The sequence below is a fragment of the Haliaeetus leucocephalus genome, unplaced genomic scaffold (genome assembly GCF_000737465.1).
Source record: "Haliaeetus leucocephalus isolate CR32 unplaced genomic scaffold, Haliaeetus_leucocephalus-4.0 Scaffold110, whole genome shotgun sequence".
NCBI classification, from domain to species: Eukaryota; Metazoa; Chordata; class Aves; order Accipitriformes; family Accipitridae; genus Haliaeetus; species Haliaeetus leucocephalus.
In genome coordinates, this window is record NW_010972546.1 from 440,548 (window position 1) to 458,791 (window position 18,244).

Here is an 18,244-nt window from a genome sequence, read left to right on the forward strand (position 1 = left end):
GGGGAGGGAAGGTGAGTTGCAGGGGAGCAAGTGGGGGAAAGAAAAAAAAAAAAAAAATCTTGCTGCATTTGGCTGTGTTGGACTGCCTTTCCACATCTCTCTTCGCTTTCTGGCTTTGCTTTCCAGCCCCCTCCCGCGGAGTGGTGGCATGGAGGTGTGGGGGTCACTGGCAGCCCTCTCCTTTCTCCTTGTCATTTGCTAATTGTGCCGCCACGATGGTGCACGGTCCGCGATTGTTAGGAGGGAACGCGGTTCTTAAATGCACTCGCTTCTGGGACCGGAGTTGTCATTGGGTAGGTGAGGAAATGAAATGTTACCTTTTACAGTTGCGGGTTCTGGGTCTAGGCGTGTGAAGGGGAAAATCAGCTGTAAAATCAGATGTATTCTCTTTTCTTCAGCCTTTTGCTTAGGTATCTTCCCCTTCTCTTTGCTCTCAGGACAGATGTTGTGGTATGTGCGCCTTAGGGTTTTGGGTTTTGTTTTAAGTGCCTTCTGTGCAACTTTCGGTCCTGTGGATGTCTTGGTACAGGTATTGTTAGAATGAAAAGATATGCTTCAAGACAGCGTATCTCTTTGGTCTTAATAGTATTATGTAAGTGTCTTTAATCACAACTGAGTTTTGGCATCTTGTGCGGTAGAAGTGATTTAAGTCAAAGCGAGGGAAGTACTGTAGACATAAAGGATGTGAGGAATGTGCATTTTTATCTTTTCAGGGGATGACCTGAGCTGTATTGTTCTGGGAATGGCAACTGGCACATGCTTTGTTGACAGTGGTGTATGCGCGGTGAATCAAGAGAATGATGGTGGGGTATGTGTGTGCGCGCTGAATAAAGGAGATGTAATGTGTGAGCATTGATTTGTGAAGGATGGTCTGGTGCACCTTGATTTGCCACTGTGCTGATTGACTGCAGCTTGATTGTTCACATGTGGAAGTTGGGCACTCTTTCTCTTGAGGTATCTGGTGTGTATTAACGAAACGCATTTTATAGATGCAGGACTGTGGACACTGGTCGTGTTAAATGGGCTGTGGAGTTGCAAAATGTAATTTTGAAAGGATCTAGTATTTCATGGTAAGAGATCATTTACATCCTTTATATGGGTCTAGTGTTCTCATTGGTACCTATTTGAAACCCCTTTATCTGTCTTTCTACCTGCATGTAAGATGCATTTTTTCCTGCTTTTTAGAGATTAATCAAGCACTTGCCCTATGGTTGTTGTGCTGAATGAATGAAGAGCCCCATCCCTGCCCCAGGCAGCCCACACTTAAATTTAGATGTTGATAATAAAGTTGAGATATAGAGTAAACTCGCAGTGTAAATGTGTAGCTGAGGGATAGAAATTTTGCAAGCTTTTTCAGACAGGATGTGTTTGAAAGAAAAGTGCAAAATCATGAAGGCTTTTTATTTTTCTAACTAAGCGATTGCATTTAGTAGGATGTCAGAGACTTAAGAATTTATTTATAATTTTATCTAGTATTTAGTGACTAATATTTATAGCTACTTTAGATTTAGTTGCAGTAATTGAGATTTGGGAAGATCAATACATGTTTTGTGGCTCAGCATTTGTAATACTTGTAAAAAAAACCATTCAAATATTTACATGATCAAAAGAGGCTTTGGCATTATAGACTATTGTGAACTTTTTTTAAAGGACTTAATTGATTATATTATTATTTCTTCTCATCTAATACTGATACAGGAAGCCTTTAACTGATGTTTTCTGGAGAGTAAATTCTTCAGCAGTTTTGTATGAAAGGTTAGGTGTATATGTAGGGGCTAAATTATAAAAGCAGTTTGTCAGGTTCTGTTGCAAGTGCAAGATACTGGGATGTTCTGTTTGTTTTCTTTTTGCCAGAATCATAGAATGTGGAAATTTCAGATGGAGAGATGCAATTTTATCTAAAGATGGAAAGTCTTTATATGTACAAGAAATTGCTTATAGGTCAAACATACTTTTTCTGGTGTCATACCACCTAGAGCATGAGATGTCCATGTGAGAAAGACTTGGGAAGAGTCCTCTTTGAGTTCATACAACTGCATTAAATAGATATTTCCAGCAAGCAAGATACCATCTTCCAGTCTTGATATCACGTGTCATATCGGTGCCTAATGGAAGAGTGGTGTACCAATAGCATATTTGAGATAGGCATAGGTATATTTAAGGTGATTACAAAACTGCATGTCATCAGTGACCTATTTCTCTGTGGCACACTATAATATGCCTTATCAAAGAATAAATTTCTTTCTAACCCCACAAAAGAGAGAGACATAATTGGAAGGAAGTACCAACCAATTGAGAAGATTGATATGTTCTCTACCAACCTGATTGTGTGGATTATTATTGTGTTAAAATATAACCATTCCCTTGGTTAAATTCCTACAGCACAGAACAGCTGATCTCTTACTGTATTCTGCTGTGAAACAGCTCTCTCCCTACAAAATCCAGATCTTGGCTTTTATTTTAAATGGAAGATGAAGTAAATTTTAAAGAATATAATTTTGGTTTTTAAAATAACATTAGTTTACATTTTGCTAAATATGTGCTATTTGTCTTTTCAGAATCTTATGATACTAAAGTTTGGGGGTTTTCCCCCACAATAGTTGGAAAAAACGTGGGGGTTTATGTGGAGGTCATTTTATTATCATGAAGTTATACACTTTAAATATTAATGCAGTCAGTGAGCAGATACTGTCCACAGTTGACATCACCCTATAATGTCTTGAGCTTCCTCAAGCTGAGGAGGCATGGCTGAATTATTTCAGTGTTTTCCAGTAAGAATGTGTAGTTCTTAACCTGTTCTTTCCACGGATCTAAATGCCTAACTTCCACCTCTTTCCACTGTAAATACGAGACTTATGTATTTTGAAAACTCTGCAATAACTCCTTTATTGTATCAAAAATCTAAATAACTAATCTTTTAACATGAAAGGATGTTTTGTGTAGAGGTGACAAATTGTATGCCTTTAAGAACATTTTAATAAAAATATGATTTGTCCTTGAAGTTGCAAACTCCGTTTAAACACCCTTGTAAGTGAGTAAGCGTGAGTAAAATTATATACCATCCTGAGTCTTTGCAGGATCTTCATTTTCAGTATTTTGGAAAGTGGGTGGGGTTTGCTTATAACTCTGAAGTAGAATTCATGGAGCTCTCACAACTAGTAAAAGCATATCAGACAGACTTTCCTAGTTCAGTTGAAACATTCATTATAACCTAAACTTCTAGTATCTAATTTCCAAATTACCTTCACAAATGCTTAATTTTCCAAGTAATCTTAAATTGGTGATTTTTAGGTTGCTGCTCCCTCCTGAAAAACAATTGCATAGGCAGTGAAACTCTGGCGGTAGCTCTGGTGCCAGCAGCTTAAACTCATTAACACAAGCAGCTTGCATTAGTTGCCTTGACACTTTCAGACACCCTTCCCTGAGGAGGTTTCAGACTAGTAGTTTTCACTCAAGAGAAACATTTAGCTATGCTGAGCAGCTACCAGCACTTTATGCTGTATCGCTGTGCTGTTTGTGTATTTTTAAGTTTTGAAACTTGATTCTTTCAGTGGAAAAGTGATTTTAGGAGTGTAATGTGAAAGGCAAGCGGGCCTGCTTTTGAAGATAGGTTAGTGGAATTAGGATCCATATTAACATTTGAGGCAAAACCTGTTAAGCCAATTTCATTCTGTCCCAGGTACTAAATACAAGTGAACAAAAAGTTTTTCAGCTGGAATTTTGGAGGAATATTCACGGTAACACTGCAAAGACAGATGGCCTGGTAGGATAAGGTAGTAGAGCTTTTCTTGTTTTTTACAAGCGGAAAGTTTTATAGTTGCAAATTTACAGACAAGCATCCATTGATCCACATACCTTCTTTTATGGGAATGTTGTACACAAAAAGTTGCAAATATTTGAGTTGGAGCATGGCTGAATCTTGCAGGTGCAGAAAGCTTACTAGAACTTTGCTTTTCCTATGGCTCACTAGTCTCTTGGAAGACAGTAAAAATCTGTTCTGAACTCCACAGTTGTTTGCAGGTCATGCTTATTTAAGCCTTTTTAGTGCTTATGTGATGAAAAGAGAGTTATGGAATGTGTCTTAATAGTGCTGTCTGAAGACAAATTACATACGGTGACAACTGTGAATTTTAATGGTAGAAGGCAGACTATTTCTAACAAAAAGCCTGATTGCTTTTAGTGTCCAATAGCCTAACATGTAGCAGGTACTGTCAACTACCTGTGTCACTGTAACATTTTTGGATATTTTTTGCTACATATGTTTTAAAGAAGAAACTCTCCTTCCTGCTCATACTTCTGTGGGCTTTCTGGTTCTGTCTTTTCTAACAAACTATACTGTTTCATACCATGATGGGATCTCTGTCCTTAATTCCAGTAACTTCCCCTTTTTTTCTTTTTCAGCCTAGAAAATTTGAGGTGTTTCTTACATAAATGATGGGGTCAGATGCATTGCCATTCCTCAGTATATTTTATATGCTTTCTCACTGTACTAAATTCTCCAAGTTCCCTGTTAAGTGACATGCACTGTGCTTAGATTTCCTGTGTTTTAACTGCATGTCACTTTATGAGGGGCTTATGTTGGCATAGGTGTTTGACGTTAGGACAATACAAGTTGTGGTATATAGATGTGACTTCAGAAGTCTTGAGCAGAGACAGAAACATGCCCGTGTCATGTAATAGTAAAAATGGCTGCTGAGAATCTAGTTTGGTTTATTGTAATGTGCATGTCTTGAATCATTCATTTCACACTTACTAGCTGCAGGACAAAATCTATTAGTCAGAGTGAAATGCCATACTGACTGCAGTTTAAAGGTCTGAGAAAAATTATGTCCTGAATGTAATTGCAACTTTTTGCCAGGCAGTTTTGTTTTAACACATACCTGGTTGCACTTTTCTTCTTCCACTTGTACCTTTCTAAATTCATTTCAATACTTCTGTTTTCCTGTTTGGTGTCCCCTCACCTTACTCTTTCTTTATTACACTGTTTTCTACTGCCTTTTTTTAAACTTGTTTCCTAAAGTAGTCTGTTTTCTTTCCCCTCTTTTAGATTTTCATGGCCTTTCCTCTAAGCTGCAGATTTCTTGATGAAGGATCCCATCTTCTACTTATCTTTGATAAATTACCTAGCCCACTTATGCTGCTATAAAATAATTTAAAATAATCTCTCCTGTGCACAACCAACTTCTATTATCCCACACTCCTAGCACTTTAAATTCAGACAATAAGATGAAGTTAATTATCCTTGCTGTCAGCGGACACTTTTCTTTCTCACTCTCCCTTTGCACAAATAACCCCAATCTTACTGAGATTCTTACTGAGATGCTATTCCCTGTCTTGCTTAGGAAGTTAAGTAACCATTGTGCCTTTTTGCCAAGAGGGAAAATAAAAGTTTGGGTTTTTTTTTCAAGTGTTTTCCCTCTCATCTTGAAACTTGCTGGCTGCTGTAAAGGCAGCATCTCATTGCTGAGATTTGGAACTCGTGCACCACTGAGTAAGTAGGTCCTGAGGTGGTTTCTGTGATACTTCGTTCAGAGCTTTGCCAAGATGTGGATTTGACTTGAAGCCTATAACTCTGATCCTACTGTTCTTAAATCTGTGGGTTTAGATTACAACATGTCAGTAAGGAGAGAGAACTCATATCTAAGAATGTTTTCATAATCATTAGAAACTTATTTTTAAATGAAAGCATGAGTTATGCAAAGGCTGAAGTCATTTCAGAAAAATTCCTGTTTGCTACAGGTTCTTGAAAATACATTATTTTTTCAACCTCAATTCTTAAGCATCATCCTCAGATTTTTTTCCACAAATTTGTTACTGTGCTTCTGGTTCCTCTTACCTTGGTATTTTGTGGAAGGTGAAAGCCAGATTGCACCTGTAGAACAAATTGATTATTTCAGGAAGCAAAATCTTGGATGGTAGTATTCATGAACTTGCACAGTTAGCTGGTTCAGAGAACTGATCCAGCTGAAAAATTATCCCAAGGAATGGTTATTTTCCAGGCAGACTGATTTCCCAAGGCATCTCGCCTTGCAACCATAAGAATGCTGGTGTTGGCATATAAATAGGGAAAGAGTGTACTGCCTCCTTTGGCAGCCACACAGACTTAGATCAGATTGAAGTGAACAAGTAATGCTGGCCTTCACTGATAATTGTCCTCACTTTGCCCAGAAGGAAATTTAAATACAAAGTGGAGATAGCTTTGTATTTAGCTGCATTGCCCATAGCTGCATAATGAATTAGAGGGAAAACTGGGAAGAAAATCCACTGTATCAGTGGGAAGAGTGGGTATGCTTGAGAATTGCAACTGTAAAACATGTGAAGGTTGAAATGAACTGCTGCTGTGGTACAGTGTCTGTTTTGGTCACGCGTAGACTTGCTGAACAGCTTTATATCTCCCTGTCTATCCCTGGTAACTTCAGGGAGAGCGCTGAATGTACTTGCAAAGGTAGAATATGTGCAAATAGGAGTTCTGTTGAAGTATTGTTACTTGGTTAGCATTTCTTGGAAGTTGATAAATCTGTGTGGTGTTAAATGTGCTTTGTTAAATTTGGTAAATATTACAAAAGCAAGAAGGTCTGTTTTTCTGAAAGTTTACATTATGTATGCATCTAAAACAAACTGTGTGTAATGTTTCAGAAGATTCAGTAGCTCAAAACGAGACAGTAATTGGCAGTGGAAGATAACCATACCGAATGGTTATTCAGGGTTTACAGGAGCGTTGTGACATTGTGCAAGAAGAAACACTTAACAATAGTATAGTTTTGGTATTGGCACATTTAGACTTTTGTCAACAGTAGATTACTTAAACTTCTCCTGGTGATTTGTGCTTGCATGAACGTACGTATCATCTTTGTATTAACCACAAGATTAGCTGGGCTTGATCCGAGTAGTGTTTGGCGATTCAGTAATTAAAACGCTGCTAGAAGTTATAAAACTGAAACTCTACAGGCACATGCAGGTGTGGTTTTGTGGGCAGTTTGAAAGGAGGAGATGCTAAGAGAAGCCCAGGTAAGGAAAAGAAGGGAAAGCTCCTTGTGTTAATTCTCCATCAGCACAGCATTTACCAGTACCAGAGTGGTGAGTCATGCTCCCTAGCTAGTGCATCTGCCACTGTGCAGAGGGCAGTTGTGCAGCTGCTGCAAGCTTTTTTGTTGCTATGGTGGTTTTTACAAACTTGTTGCTGGTTTCAAAGTCAAAATTATCTAGTGTGTAAAGAGCTGTAAATGAAAAATGGAGAGGATTTTAAACCTATCCGTAAGCACATTCCAATGATGTGAGAAGAACAAACTTTATTTTGGAGAGATCAAATTCACACTTTGTGAAGCCAAAGAAGATTTTGCTATTTAAATCTTTTTCTACTACATACCACTCTCGGCAAAGTTCCAAAATATTTAGCAGGTTTGGTGTTTTTTGTTTTTGTTTTTTTTTTTAAGATAAACTGGTAGACTGGAAATGAATCAAAATGTTTTTTAAAAACTACATTAAACTGTGACTGAGGGACTCTGTAAAGCATGTGTGTAACATCATGCTCTCGGCTCAGATGAGATTATTTTAAACATTCCATTATTACACTGTAAAAGATAAATGATACAGGAGCACGTTACATGCTGTGATGTGTAGTACAGGCTGGTCAACAAAAAGCTGTAAGCAAATAAGTGAACCTCTCTGTGAGTTTTCTTAAACTGAACCCTTCTTTAAAAAATACAAAACTTGATTGTTACCTCCATTCTACATATTTGCAAAGGTCTCCTTTGGGGCTTGCTAGGAGAGGAGGTAAGTCTATTCTGGATATAAAAGTTTATTTATTTCTTGCCAAGTTGGTACTGTCAGCTTAAACCGAGGAAGAACACCTTTCCTCCAGAATAAATGTCCAGGTGGAAGTTATACCTGTCAGCTTTACTTTGTGGACAGACCATTTACATTTTTTTGAGCTCTCAACTGATCACATCTACATATTTAAAGACACTGATAAACATCTAGTGCCTCTTTCTCCACTCTTCCTCTCTGAGAGGGAAAATGCTAACTTTTGTTTCCCAAACTACAGATCTTGATGATAGATTTCCTTTTTGTTTTAATATGGCTTTGTGTGTAGCCTATATTGTTAGTGCAATCACTTGCAATCTTAGAATAAGTTTGGTATTTAATAAGTGTCATCACTGCCGTCTATGAATATAAATGGCCAGTTTAAAATCTTAGTGCAATTTTTACTAGTCTTCAAGATATGTGAGCAGATAATGATGAAAGCAAGTGTTTTTAAAGCAAAAAGGAATCTTGCCACTGAACAAAGACGAAAACTAGGCAATAAAAAGTGATTTGGAACAAAGAGTAGGCTAATGGGTGAAACAATTGCCCTTCAGTATCATAGCAGTGGGTAGTTTTGAACTTCTGGCACATATTTTGATGAGTATACAAATTTGAAGGGACAGATGATCTGTTAATGTGGTCATATAAGCTTTTTTGCTTCATATATTGTCTTCAAGTTACCAAACAATTACAGAAAAGTAATAAATGTGAAAGGTGTATACATGTGAATGACTACTGTTAAGTGGCAACTACCTGGTTGTGGTTTAATCTTGTTTTCTATTTTTTGCATTGAAAGATACAGATGAGGCACAACAGATTTGAATACAAGGAAGTTCCTAATTCAGTCACATGTGTTTAATTTTTATATATTTAAAGTAGTAGGAAAACTTAGACTTTTAATTTGACTGTATATCGTGGTGTACTAGAACTTCTTTCAAGATGGTTTTGCCTAGTAAAAGAAAAATGTTGAGGTTTATGGCTGTCATAGCTAAAACTAGTTCATAGCCAATAGAAATCTTTCAGTTTATTGCAAAAGCTGAGGGATTATAATGCTGCTGAATTCTGAAATGGCAACCTTTTAAACTATTTTCAGTGGAGATAATGCTTGAAAAAATTCCAGATTCACGGTTCTGGAAATCACTGGTTTGAAAGCTTTTGTCCCTCAAACCAAACTTCTAGATAGAGCCAAATAATTCATCTTAAGAAATGGAAAAAGCCTGAAGCTTTTTTATCATAGTTTTTATGTTTTAGCTGCAGGATATTATATAAGGCATTTTTCTGGAATTGGAAATATGGTCTGCTTCATTTTCCATTACACTGTTAAATACTTAAAGGCAAATAGCCAGCTCCATACAGTGAAAATATGTTGCCTGCTGAGTTAGCGAGATACCTATCATAGATTATTTTAGGAGTGGTCGAAAAAAGTAACTGGATGGTGGGACAGTCTAGATGCTGTACTGCATCTTCAGGCTTTCATATACCGCCCCGTCGAACGTACTTCTGCCCAGACCTTTACTTCAAGAATTAGACAGTATTTATTCACTCTCCAGTCTTTTGTTTCCGTGCCAAGACTCGCTGCAATACTTTCAGTTACTGCCAGCGTTGTTGGGTTTTTATGATGTGCATGTCGGTTTGCTTAGTTGTACCAAGACTAATCCATTTGAGACAGAGATGCCCAAATATGTGGCATAACTTTAATTTCACCAAAATACAAGCCACAGTGCCACACACCATTTTATGTCTGATCTTTTATATACATTGATGGGAAAATCTGTTTCAAGTGAATTTTGAGCTTGCAGTGAAGAGAGTTATGATTTTTCTGTTTTTCACAGAACAGTCCCAGGAGCTGTGAATGCTGTTTCCGAATATCCTCTTGCCATGTTACACCAGATTCCTAAAGTCTGTGTCAGCTGCACAAAATTGTCCTTCTGATACAGTAGATAGGATTACTCTTCCCTCGTTTCCTTTGTAGCTCTACTAAGCGTGAACCTATTACAGATACCATCTCTTAGATGGGTGTTACAAGCTGTCCCTTGAGGTCTAGCAGATAACAGACTAGGTCGTTAGTAGCAGTCAGTCTTTTTATTTTGCATTTACATGGGTAAAGGCAGGCTTGAGTACTTACCCATAGAAATGCAAAAACTGTGAGGATGTGCTGACTGTGGCTCTGTCTTGACATAAAACTTACCACTTAAGAACATATTTTCAGGTTTTTTGCATATAAAGCAGCTGAGATGCACAAGAAAGGAATGATTGTACAATGATATAAATAATTCCCTCTTGTGTTATAGTCCTGATTACTATCCGCTGACATGATGTAACTTGTACCAGATGTGTTTTCCCACTAACTGGGAATTGCTGTGCCTGTGCACTATTCTGTTTCATGCACCTGTTCTTCAAACTGCGCAAGTATATTGAAACCTTTTTTTTTCATGTCCTCTGAAATACTGATAATGTGTTGAACTGTAGGTGAGTGGACCATTTTAGTCAAACATTTTGTATTTTCACATTGCAATCTCTGGTTATTTCTTGCGAATATGCTTTTCAGAATTCATGGTACCTAAGGATTTCCTAGAGCAGAGTTGTAGTGAGAAAGCATTAATGTTTTTTTATTTTTAGGAAAAATACAGCAGAACTTTGTGTTGGGTAGTATACTTAAAGCTAAGTTGTATCTGTGTAATGAAAATTATATTTTTCTGATGCATTTTCTTGTATTTCTGTCCTGTCTGCTGATGAAATTGATGACTTGAAATTGATTAATGGGTAACACTGATTAATATTAACAGAAACAAAGTGAAAAAAATCACATTTATACGTTTACATCTACATTTATACTTACCAGAGTGATGCATTCTCTTATCAGCCTTCCAAAATAAACCCATGCCAATTTGTCATAGTTATAATACTTCTTCTGTATCCAAATAATGTGACTAGTAAGTGTGAAAGCATTTAACTTAAAATGGTACTGCCTTTTAGAAAGGGTTGAGCTACGCTAGCATTCTGAATTCACATAGGTTTTAGCTGTACTAGAAATTTCTACCTGATGAGTAGAAATGAAGCGGGGAAGCTGGTGCTCCAGTTTTGGTTAGAAATTTGGGTGGCAGCCAGACTGTAATGTGCCCCAGGTTTGGCATAATGTTGGAACTGTGTTTAATTAATCCCCCCAACCAGCAACCACTGTCTTACTCCTGTTCTGAGTATAGTTTCTTCAACAACTACTTGACTAGTTTGAAATTGGCCCATTATCTTAAATAATGTAAATTATTTATTTATGCACATGGTTGTTTCACCACTTGTAAACTGAGTGCAAATCTGGTTGCCCCAGGACTTAATGGAGCTGCTGGATTGTAGCTTCCAACAGAAAGGCGTCCAGGATCCTTAAAAACTTCAGATTGTTAATGTATATGTAAAATGGCATTGCCTTTAATTATTACCAGTTATTTTTTTCTTAACTTTTTCTAACTGTAGTCTGAGAGAAGTCTTGTTTTATGGAAAAGAAAACGTCAAATTTCAAGATGATCAAACTTCTAAATGGTAGAGTGGAAAACCTGTTAATTCCCCACAATGCCTCTTGATTGTATCCATCTAAAAGCTGCTGTTAAACTGAGATCTGTCTGCTTCTAAACTGAAGAGGGGAAGAAAAAGAAGTTTGGGGGGTTGTCTTGTGTGATGTTACAGGTCTTGTGTTGTAAAGGAAGTGTGCAAATAATTTGTGATGCTTGTTACGGTGCATGGTATTTCAGTGCCGCAGCGTTAGCTGTGGCTCAGGTTCCCCCATGTGTTAGGTGCCGTATACTTCTGGAGAAATAATTTTGTCTTGGTGTCTTGTGAGCTATATTAAGGTTGAGAACACTTCTTACTGTACCAAGTTGGAAGTGAAGTCTAGTACAAGTGGCTAGTAAACAGAAACAAAAACTTATATTCGGTGCCTGTCTTGAAAGGCTGTCTTATAACAAAGCAAGAAAATAATGGATGGCTAATAAATTAATGCATTTTTAATGTGGGACATTGACTATCGCAATCTCTTCTTTCATAGTATTCACTTTTCATGCAAGAAGTAGGTGAGCTGCGGGAAAGCCCCAAGCTCTTAAAACTTACACAAGCAAATGCCACTGATTTGTGAATTGAGGCACAGGTATTTTTTTAAAGGCATTTTCTGGTCCTTATGGCTATCTGGGAAGAGTGGGGGGAACTTCCAGATGTTAACTAAGTAATAAATCAATACAGTGCCATCTTTGTGTCAGTAGACAAATCACCCTTGTGCCTGCAATGCTTCTAGACTTGCCAACCTACAGCAAAGTGAATAAGACCAGCGTCTGTCAATTTTCAGAGCTAATATTGATAACTTTTCTATGGGCAGTGATTAAACTGGTAAAAAATAAAAAAAATTAGGCCACTGTCACATTGACCAGGAGTGGCAGGGTCATCGCTGGTTGTGGAGTGCCCCGAAGTGCCTCTTCTGCCGTTATGGGAGCCACCAGAAACATGCAGGCAGAAAGAATGAGCAGTTAAGTGTACATCTGTGGAGCTGGCAGCCTGTTTGTGATAGCAGGCAAACAGCTGTAGGCCATGCAGGGGTCAGTAGCTCACAGGGAGCCTTGATAGGCAGAGATGACTGTGCAACCACTTGACTTACTACAAAAGCTGGAAGAAGCTGTGTTTCTTTACATCAGTGTCTGCTTCTGGCGGATGCTTGCCAGAAGTCAAATTGTATGTCCTTGGCACAGGTTAGACGAAAATATGAGATAGCCAGGCTGTCAAGCTGGTCCCTCTCTGAGGGCAAACTAAGGACATGTAATTTAAAGTCATTAACCTCTGAGTATATTGCGCTTGGTCTGTGCTGATTTCAAGGCATCTGTTGAGCCAAAGTTGGGGCAGGTAATTGTGCCTGTGCTCTCTGCTATAAATTGTTCTATTTTTAGTACAGATAATGTGAAGAAATGCGGTTTTTCTTTACTAGTAGCGAAAGCATTGTATGAAGTGTTGCTCCCACATACACATGCTTCCTCCACCTACGCATTTGTCTTCAAGTTTTTTGTACTTTTTCCTGGGTTTGAGCCTTTAACATTCATAGGCTTGCAAACCTTTCTTGTATGGTCTTTGATTGCAAGCGTTGCATGCACCTCATAGAGTCACTCTATGCTTGTAATACAGTTATTCCTCAGTTTTATGTCTAGATAGGCTTCTTCAAAAATTGCTTTGAAATTGTGTATCCTTTTTACATTTTAATCTGAACCTGTATTTCTCCCTTTTTGTATTATGGCTGAAATTCATTCTGTGAGCCCAAGCTGTTTAGCAGCTTTGAAAAAAAGTGGATTCACCTTTAAAAAAAGGGGGGTGGGGCAGCAAAAATAAAAACACCCAAATGCTGCTTTCTTACATTTGGGATTAGAAACTTAAGGGAAAAAATCTTCCATTATAATATTTTGGGCAGTATTTAAACTACTGTCTCTCAGAACTGTCAGTAGTCTATGAAGTATGTTGATGGTATTAAATGTATAAAGAGGGCTTTGCTTTACCAGCTGTTTGACTGTTAAATAATGTTGTTTGAAAGTTGCAGGTCCCTTGAGGGTAGCAGGCGGTGTATTCAAAGTGAAAGTAGGTTACTGATTCTGCAGAGTGAAGTGGTTTTAAAACCAAATAGCTTTGATAACTCGGAATAAGCCCCTTTGTTGTTTTTATTTGAAGTGGTACTCTGTTCATACAAAGTGGTTTATTAAATATTCCTTAAATGAGCAGAGGTGAAATGGTGGCAGGATATGTGAAGAGAATATTGTGACATTCAGTAAATGGGGGGTGGAAGTAAAGCTTCCCTTTCATGACAAGTTTTTTGCTTTTTCTGGTGATCTAGCAGCAGCATTCTGGTAGCCTTCCTGATTTACTTGTGCAGCTTGCGAGAGATGCTTAATAGGCTGAGGAAATAATTGGGTATCATTTTCTACGTGACATAGTGATTTTTCTGAGCTTCTGAATAATTTATTACAATTTGTTAAAGGAAAAGCTAAACTGGATTTCATCGTGCCCACTGCTTTCTCAGGGCCTTCCTCGGTATAGGCTTGTTAATTTTGGCTTGCAATCACAACCAGTTTATTTTATTATTTACTAGCTTTTCCATCTGAATATTAGTTGTGATCACAAGCCAGTGTTAACAACCCGTCTCCACGTATTTCCTGTTCCAGCTGGGTCTTGGTGCTCGTCTTCCTGCCTCACCTCTGGAGCTGGGAAGCTGGAACCTGAGACCCTGCTGAGCATGGAGCAAGTATCCAGCAGCAGGAATAAACCCTGGTGTTGCGGTGCTGTGAGTCTGTCTGCAGGTCACTCTGTCAGGCGTATTCAGGGTGCTTTTTGAGTGCATTTGGAAATACTGGAGTACTGTTTAAGAATCTGCTTTTAAGCTGGTAATCGGACAACTGGTTATTGGTCTGTCACTTTCCCCAGCATGTCACTTCACAAAGATTGTGGGCAACAGTTCAGTCTTCTTTATTATTCAAACCACTGAGACCATTGGTACGTTCATCTCCTGTTCAATTAAATTCACTTCAAAGGGGGAAATTTCTGGTGGAAGAGTAAAATAGAAACTGTAACATACAAATCATATGAAAACATGTTTGGATGGAAGTTACCACATTTGTAGTGTGGAGGGTATTTTAACTCAGTATGGTGTGGAAGGAAATTTATTATAAAAATTCATGTCTGTAATACTGCTTTAGGTTGGTTGGTTTTTATTGTTGCTTCAAGAATACTACTAATAAAAATGGCCATATGATTCTGCGAAATCCAAGTGTTTTATACCTGTCTGCTGGACTTAGCCTAAGCTTATAGCCTCAAGGATATGTTCAGATTCTGATAGTGGGGATCCAGTTTTCTTCATATTTAGCTGCTCGATCCATCCATTTTCTGTTAGGGCCCTTGTCTGTCCTCTAGTCATGGGATGTCTCTTAGGCTCTGTCCTTAATTCTCTTCTTCTGCACCCTCTAGTCACAGGTTTAGCTCTGTGTATGCTGTTTGGTCAGGAGTTCCAATGTGTTTCTGATTTGATCTGCACAGCCAAAAATCTTGGCTTGATGTTGCAATACAGTGCTACCAAAATCTAATTGTCCTGGTGAAAAATAGATGCGAGAGACTGATTACTTGTATTCATTAGGGATCACGTGGCTTTTTTTTTTGCAAGAGGAAGTAACAGTGTCCCGGTCAAATTCCAACTTGAATAACTGCAAGTGAAATTTAGATGAGCAAATGTAATATTGTTTGGCTACTGCATTAAGGAATAAGTAGTTGGGGGAAGGGAGAATGAGACAAAAGAATAAGTGCCTTAAATCAAGAGGCTGTATGAGGGATCTCTGACGTGGAAACAAGCAGGGGACATGGTGTTCTTAATCTGATTTAGTGCTGCAAGTTGAAAATGTCTCCATTGAAATTCTTCATGCATATCTACGTTAATGGAACGTTGTTCAGTATAATATGTCCTCTTTCTGGGTAAGGATGGGCTCCTTTTGGGAGATACAGAAGGAGAAGAGGTATTTCTGGGGAGGTATGCACCTTGTTTGATGGAGAGGCATATGGGAGTAGAGCAGAGTTTCGGGGCCATCAGTGATCCCGAGAGTCCAGGAGAAACGCAGGTCAGCATCTTGGCCCAGCGTTGAGGCAGGTGGCGGTGATCTTTGGCAGGTGGAGAATATTCATTGCCTTGATGAGTCTAGTACCAGTTCTGATCCCCACAAAAGGTGCATGTATTTGTACTTAACTGCCAGTTTGTCTTGAGACAGTGCTATAGGACAGTCCACCCCCAGCAGATGCAGCTCTGATAATATACCCTGTGCTTTACTCCAGTTGTACAAACTCAAAACAAAAGAATTTGCTGATTATTTTAGTGATTTTTTTTTAATTTATTTTGTTTTCTCTGTTGTCTTTTATAGATAAAATGTTCAACGGTTCATTGGCAACTTTCTCCAGAAGAATAATTACTACTGCTCTGCTCTTGCCATAATACCAGAATTCTGTGACCTACACATCAGTGCTAAACACCGGCAGAGAATCATATTTTGTTCATTCTGTGTAGATGGAACAGGCATCGATCTTGAGAATCCATCCTGATTCAAAGCTGCTTACTTGGTTTTCTGGGATTAAAGGTGCTCAATGAATTAGGGCCCCCCAAATGAGTCAAACAGCCAATTCTTGCCAACAGTTGGTTGAAAACTGTGCCACGCATGCAGGGATGGCGCAAGAGGACAGTCGCCGTGGTCAAGTACCACCCACGTTTTATCATGGTGCCAGCCAGGAACTTGATCTGTCCACCAAAGTATACAAGAGAGAGTCAGGAAGTCCTTACTCTGTGTTGGTGGACAGCAAAATGAGTAAACCACATCTCCATGAAAGAGAGGAGCAGCCATATTTCAGGGAGAACAGATCGGTAGGAGAGGTCCGGGCTGTGAAAGAAGATAGAGAAAACTCTGACGACTCTGAGGAGGAAGAAGAGGAGGAAGATGAAGTGACTTACAAAAGGGAGCAGATTATAGTAGAGGTAAACCTTAACAACCAAACATTAAATGTATCAAAAGGGGAGAAGGGTGTCCCCTCCCAGTCCAAAGAGACTGCTGTTCTTAAGACCAGCAGTGAGGAAGAGGAGGGTGACAGTGGGGAAGAGGCCACTGAAGACAGTAATGATTATGAGGAAAATGAGAGGCAGAAGAAAAAAGAGAAAAGAGTGGAAAAAGGTAGTGTTGCACAAAGGAGAACAAGGAGAGCTGCATCTGCTGCAGCAGCCACAACTTCCCCATCACCCAGAACTACAAGGGGTCGTAGAAAGAGTGTGGAGCCCCCCAAGCGTAAGAAGAAAGCTGCAAAGGAGCCCAAGGCACCTGTGCAGAAATCAAAGTGTGAAGAGAAGGAGACTTTAACCTGTGAGAAGTGCCCCAGGGTGTTTAACACACGCTGGTACCTGGAGAAGCACATGAACGTCACTCACAGGCGCATGCAGATCTGCGACAAATGTGGGAAGAAATTTGTTCTAGAAAGTGAGCTGTCCCTTCACCAGCAAACAGACTGTGAAAAAAATATCCAGGTAGGTTTGCTCACCTGCTTGCCAGATTTCCATACCTTCTGTCGTGCCCTGGATACAGCTAGTGGACACTTCAGAGGGGGAAATCTTTTGCACAGACCAGGTTCTGACCGAGACCTTGTCTCTACATATCAACACTTTGGTGTCTTCCAAAAGAAGTAAATTGCAGGGAACAGAGTGTACAACTGACATCTGCTTTAGCAGAGTTACTCTAGTATTTAACTACGAGCTGGGGAAAACGCAAAGCTACTTTAACAAATGTCAGACTCAAGAGTAACTGGCCTGAAAACAAGTGCATTTGCAGTGAAGTACTTTGACAGGATAAACCCTCCTTCTTCAGGTGCTGAGCACCTGCAGCTCTCGCTAGCTTTAAAGTTCAAAGTGTTTCAGTGTCCTGAAACTCAGTCACAGAGTATGTCCAGGTAAGGTTTCAGGGGAGAATGGAATTATGGCACTTTGCTAGTATGGGAATCAGAAATTTTTAAAATACCAGAGAGGCAAGCAGGTGAGAGAGAAACTAGTGAAGTCAGGATTTGAACTTGTGTTAAAATGTAGCTTTTTTAAAAATCCTATAATTATATACAGGCAATATACAGTAGTGTTCATGTATGCCTATGAAAGTGTACGAATTCAGGGACTAAATCTGTTCATGAGCCTGCCCTTTTCCCAGTGTAAAAAGTTCAGTAAATCTCACTGATAATCTAAAGATCTCTGGTCTTTCTCACCAGAAGATTTGCAGCTTTTAATTTTATACAACAATGGAAGGCTGTGTTGTAATAGAACCATTTTAAAGTTTAAGTTGTGGAAAGAGTTTCAGAGTTTGATTCATCTGCGGTTTGTACTTTGCTCATAGGCATCTATGTTCTCATGTAACTGGGGGCACTGTTGTTTTATCTGGCGATTAGAACGTGCTTTTTTTTGCCTTGTTAAACTAGGCACAGTGTTGCCACCTACTTCTGAAATAATCCCGCTGCCTGTATGAAGCAGCTTGAGTTCAGTTTTTGTGCAGCTGAAATGTTGAGAGTTTGTAGGGCAACAAGTTTTTTGTCTGTCCAATGAGTTTTACCAGAAAGATTTAAGAGTTTGTTTGTTTGTTTGTTTGCTTAAATGCTAAACTGAATTGGTATTCAATCCCCACTGTGTGGGAGACAGTTGAAATATTTATTGGAATTTCTCTTTGCTGTAAGATTCAAATGCAGCTCTGTATAACGCTGTTATTTTTCCTTATGTTTCAGCTCATAGGAGGAAGACTGAAGGAAGGAATATAAGATAATGAGTTTTGAGCATAGTTAGTAAAATACATAAACATTTCAGTATGTAGTTGCAGTTTTTTAAATAAATACTTCAAAAGTTTAATGTAACAAGGAACATTTAAGTGTAACT

At 38.7% G+C, this 18,244-nt stretch overlaps 1 protein-coding gene across 2 annotated transcripts in view; it reads left to right on the top strand.

The window, feature by feature from the left end:
- The window catches only part of ZNF652 (zinc finger protein 652), a 31,927-nt gene that overhangs the window by 7,803 nt on the left and 5,880 nt on the right, over positions 1-18,244 (top strand). The window contains exon 2 of one of the 2 annotated variants that reach the window (XM_010585478.1): positions 15,720-16,864. In XM_010585478.1, the coding sequence (XP_010583780.1) occupies positions 15,959-16,864 (906 nt within the window). In that variant the 5' untranslated portion in view covers positions 15,720-15,958. The remainder of the gene's footprint in view (positions 1-15,719; positions 16,865-18,244) is intronic. The other variant, XM_010585479.1, reaches the window with a different exon arrangement.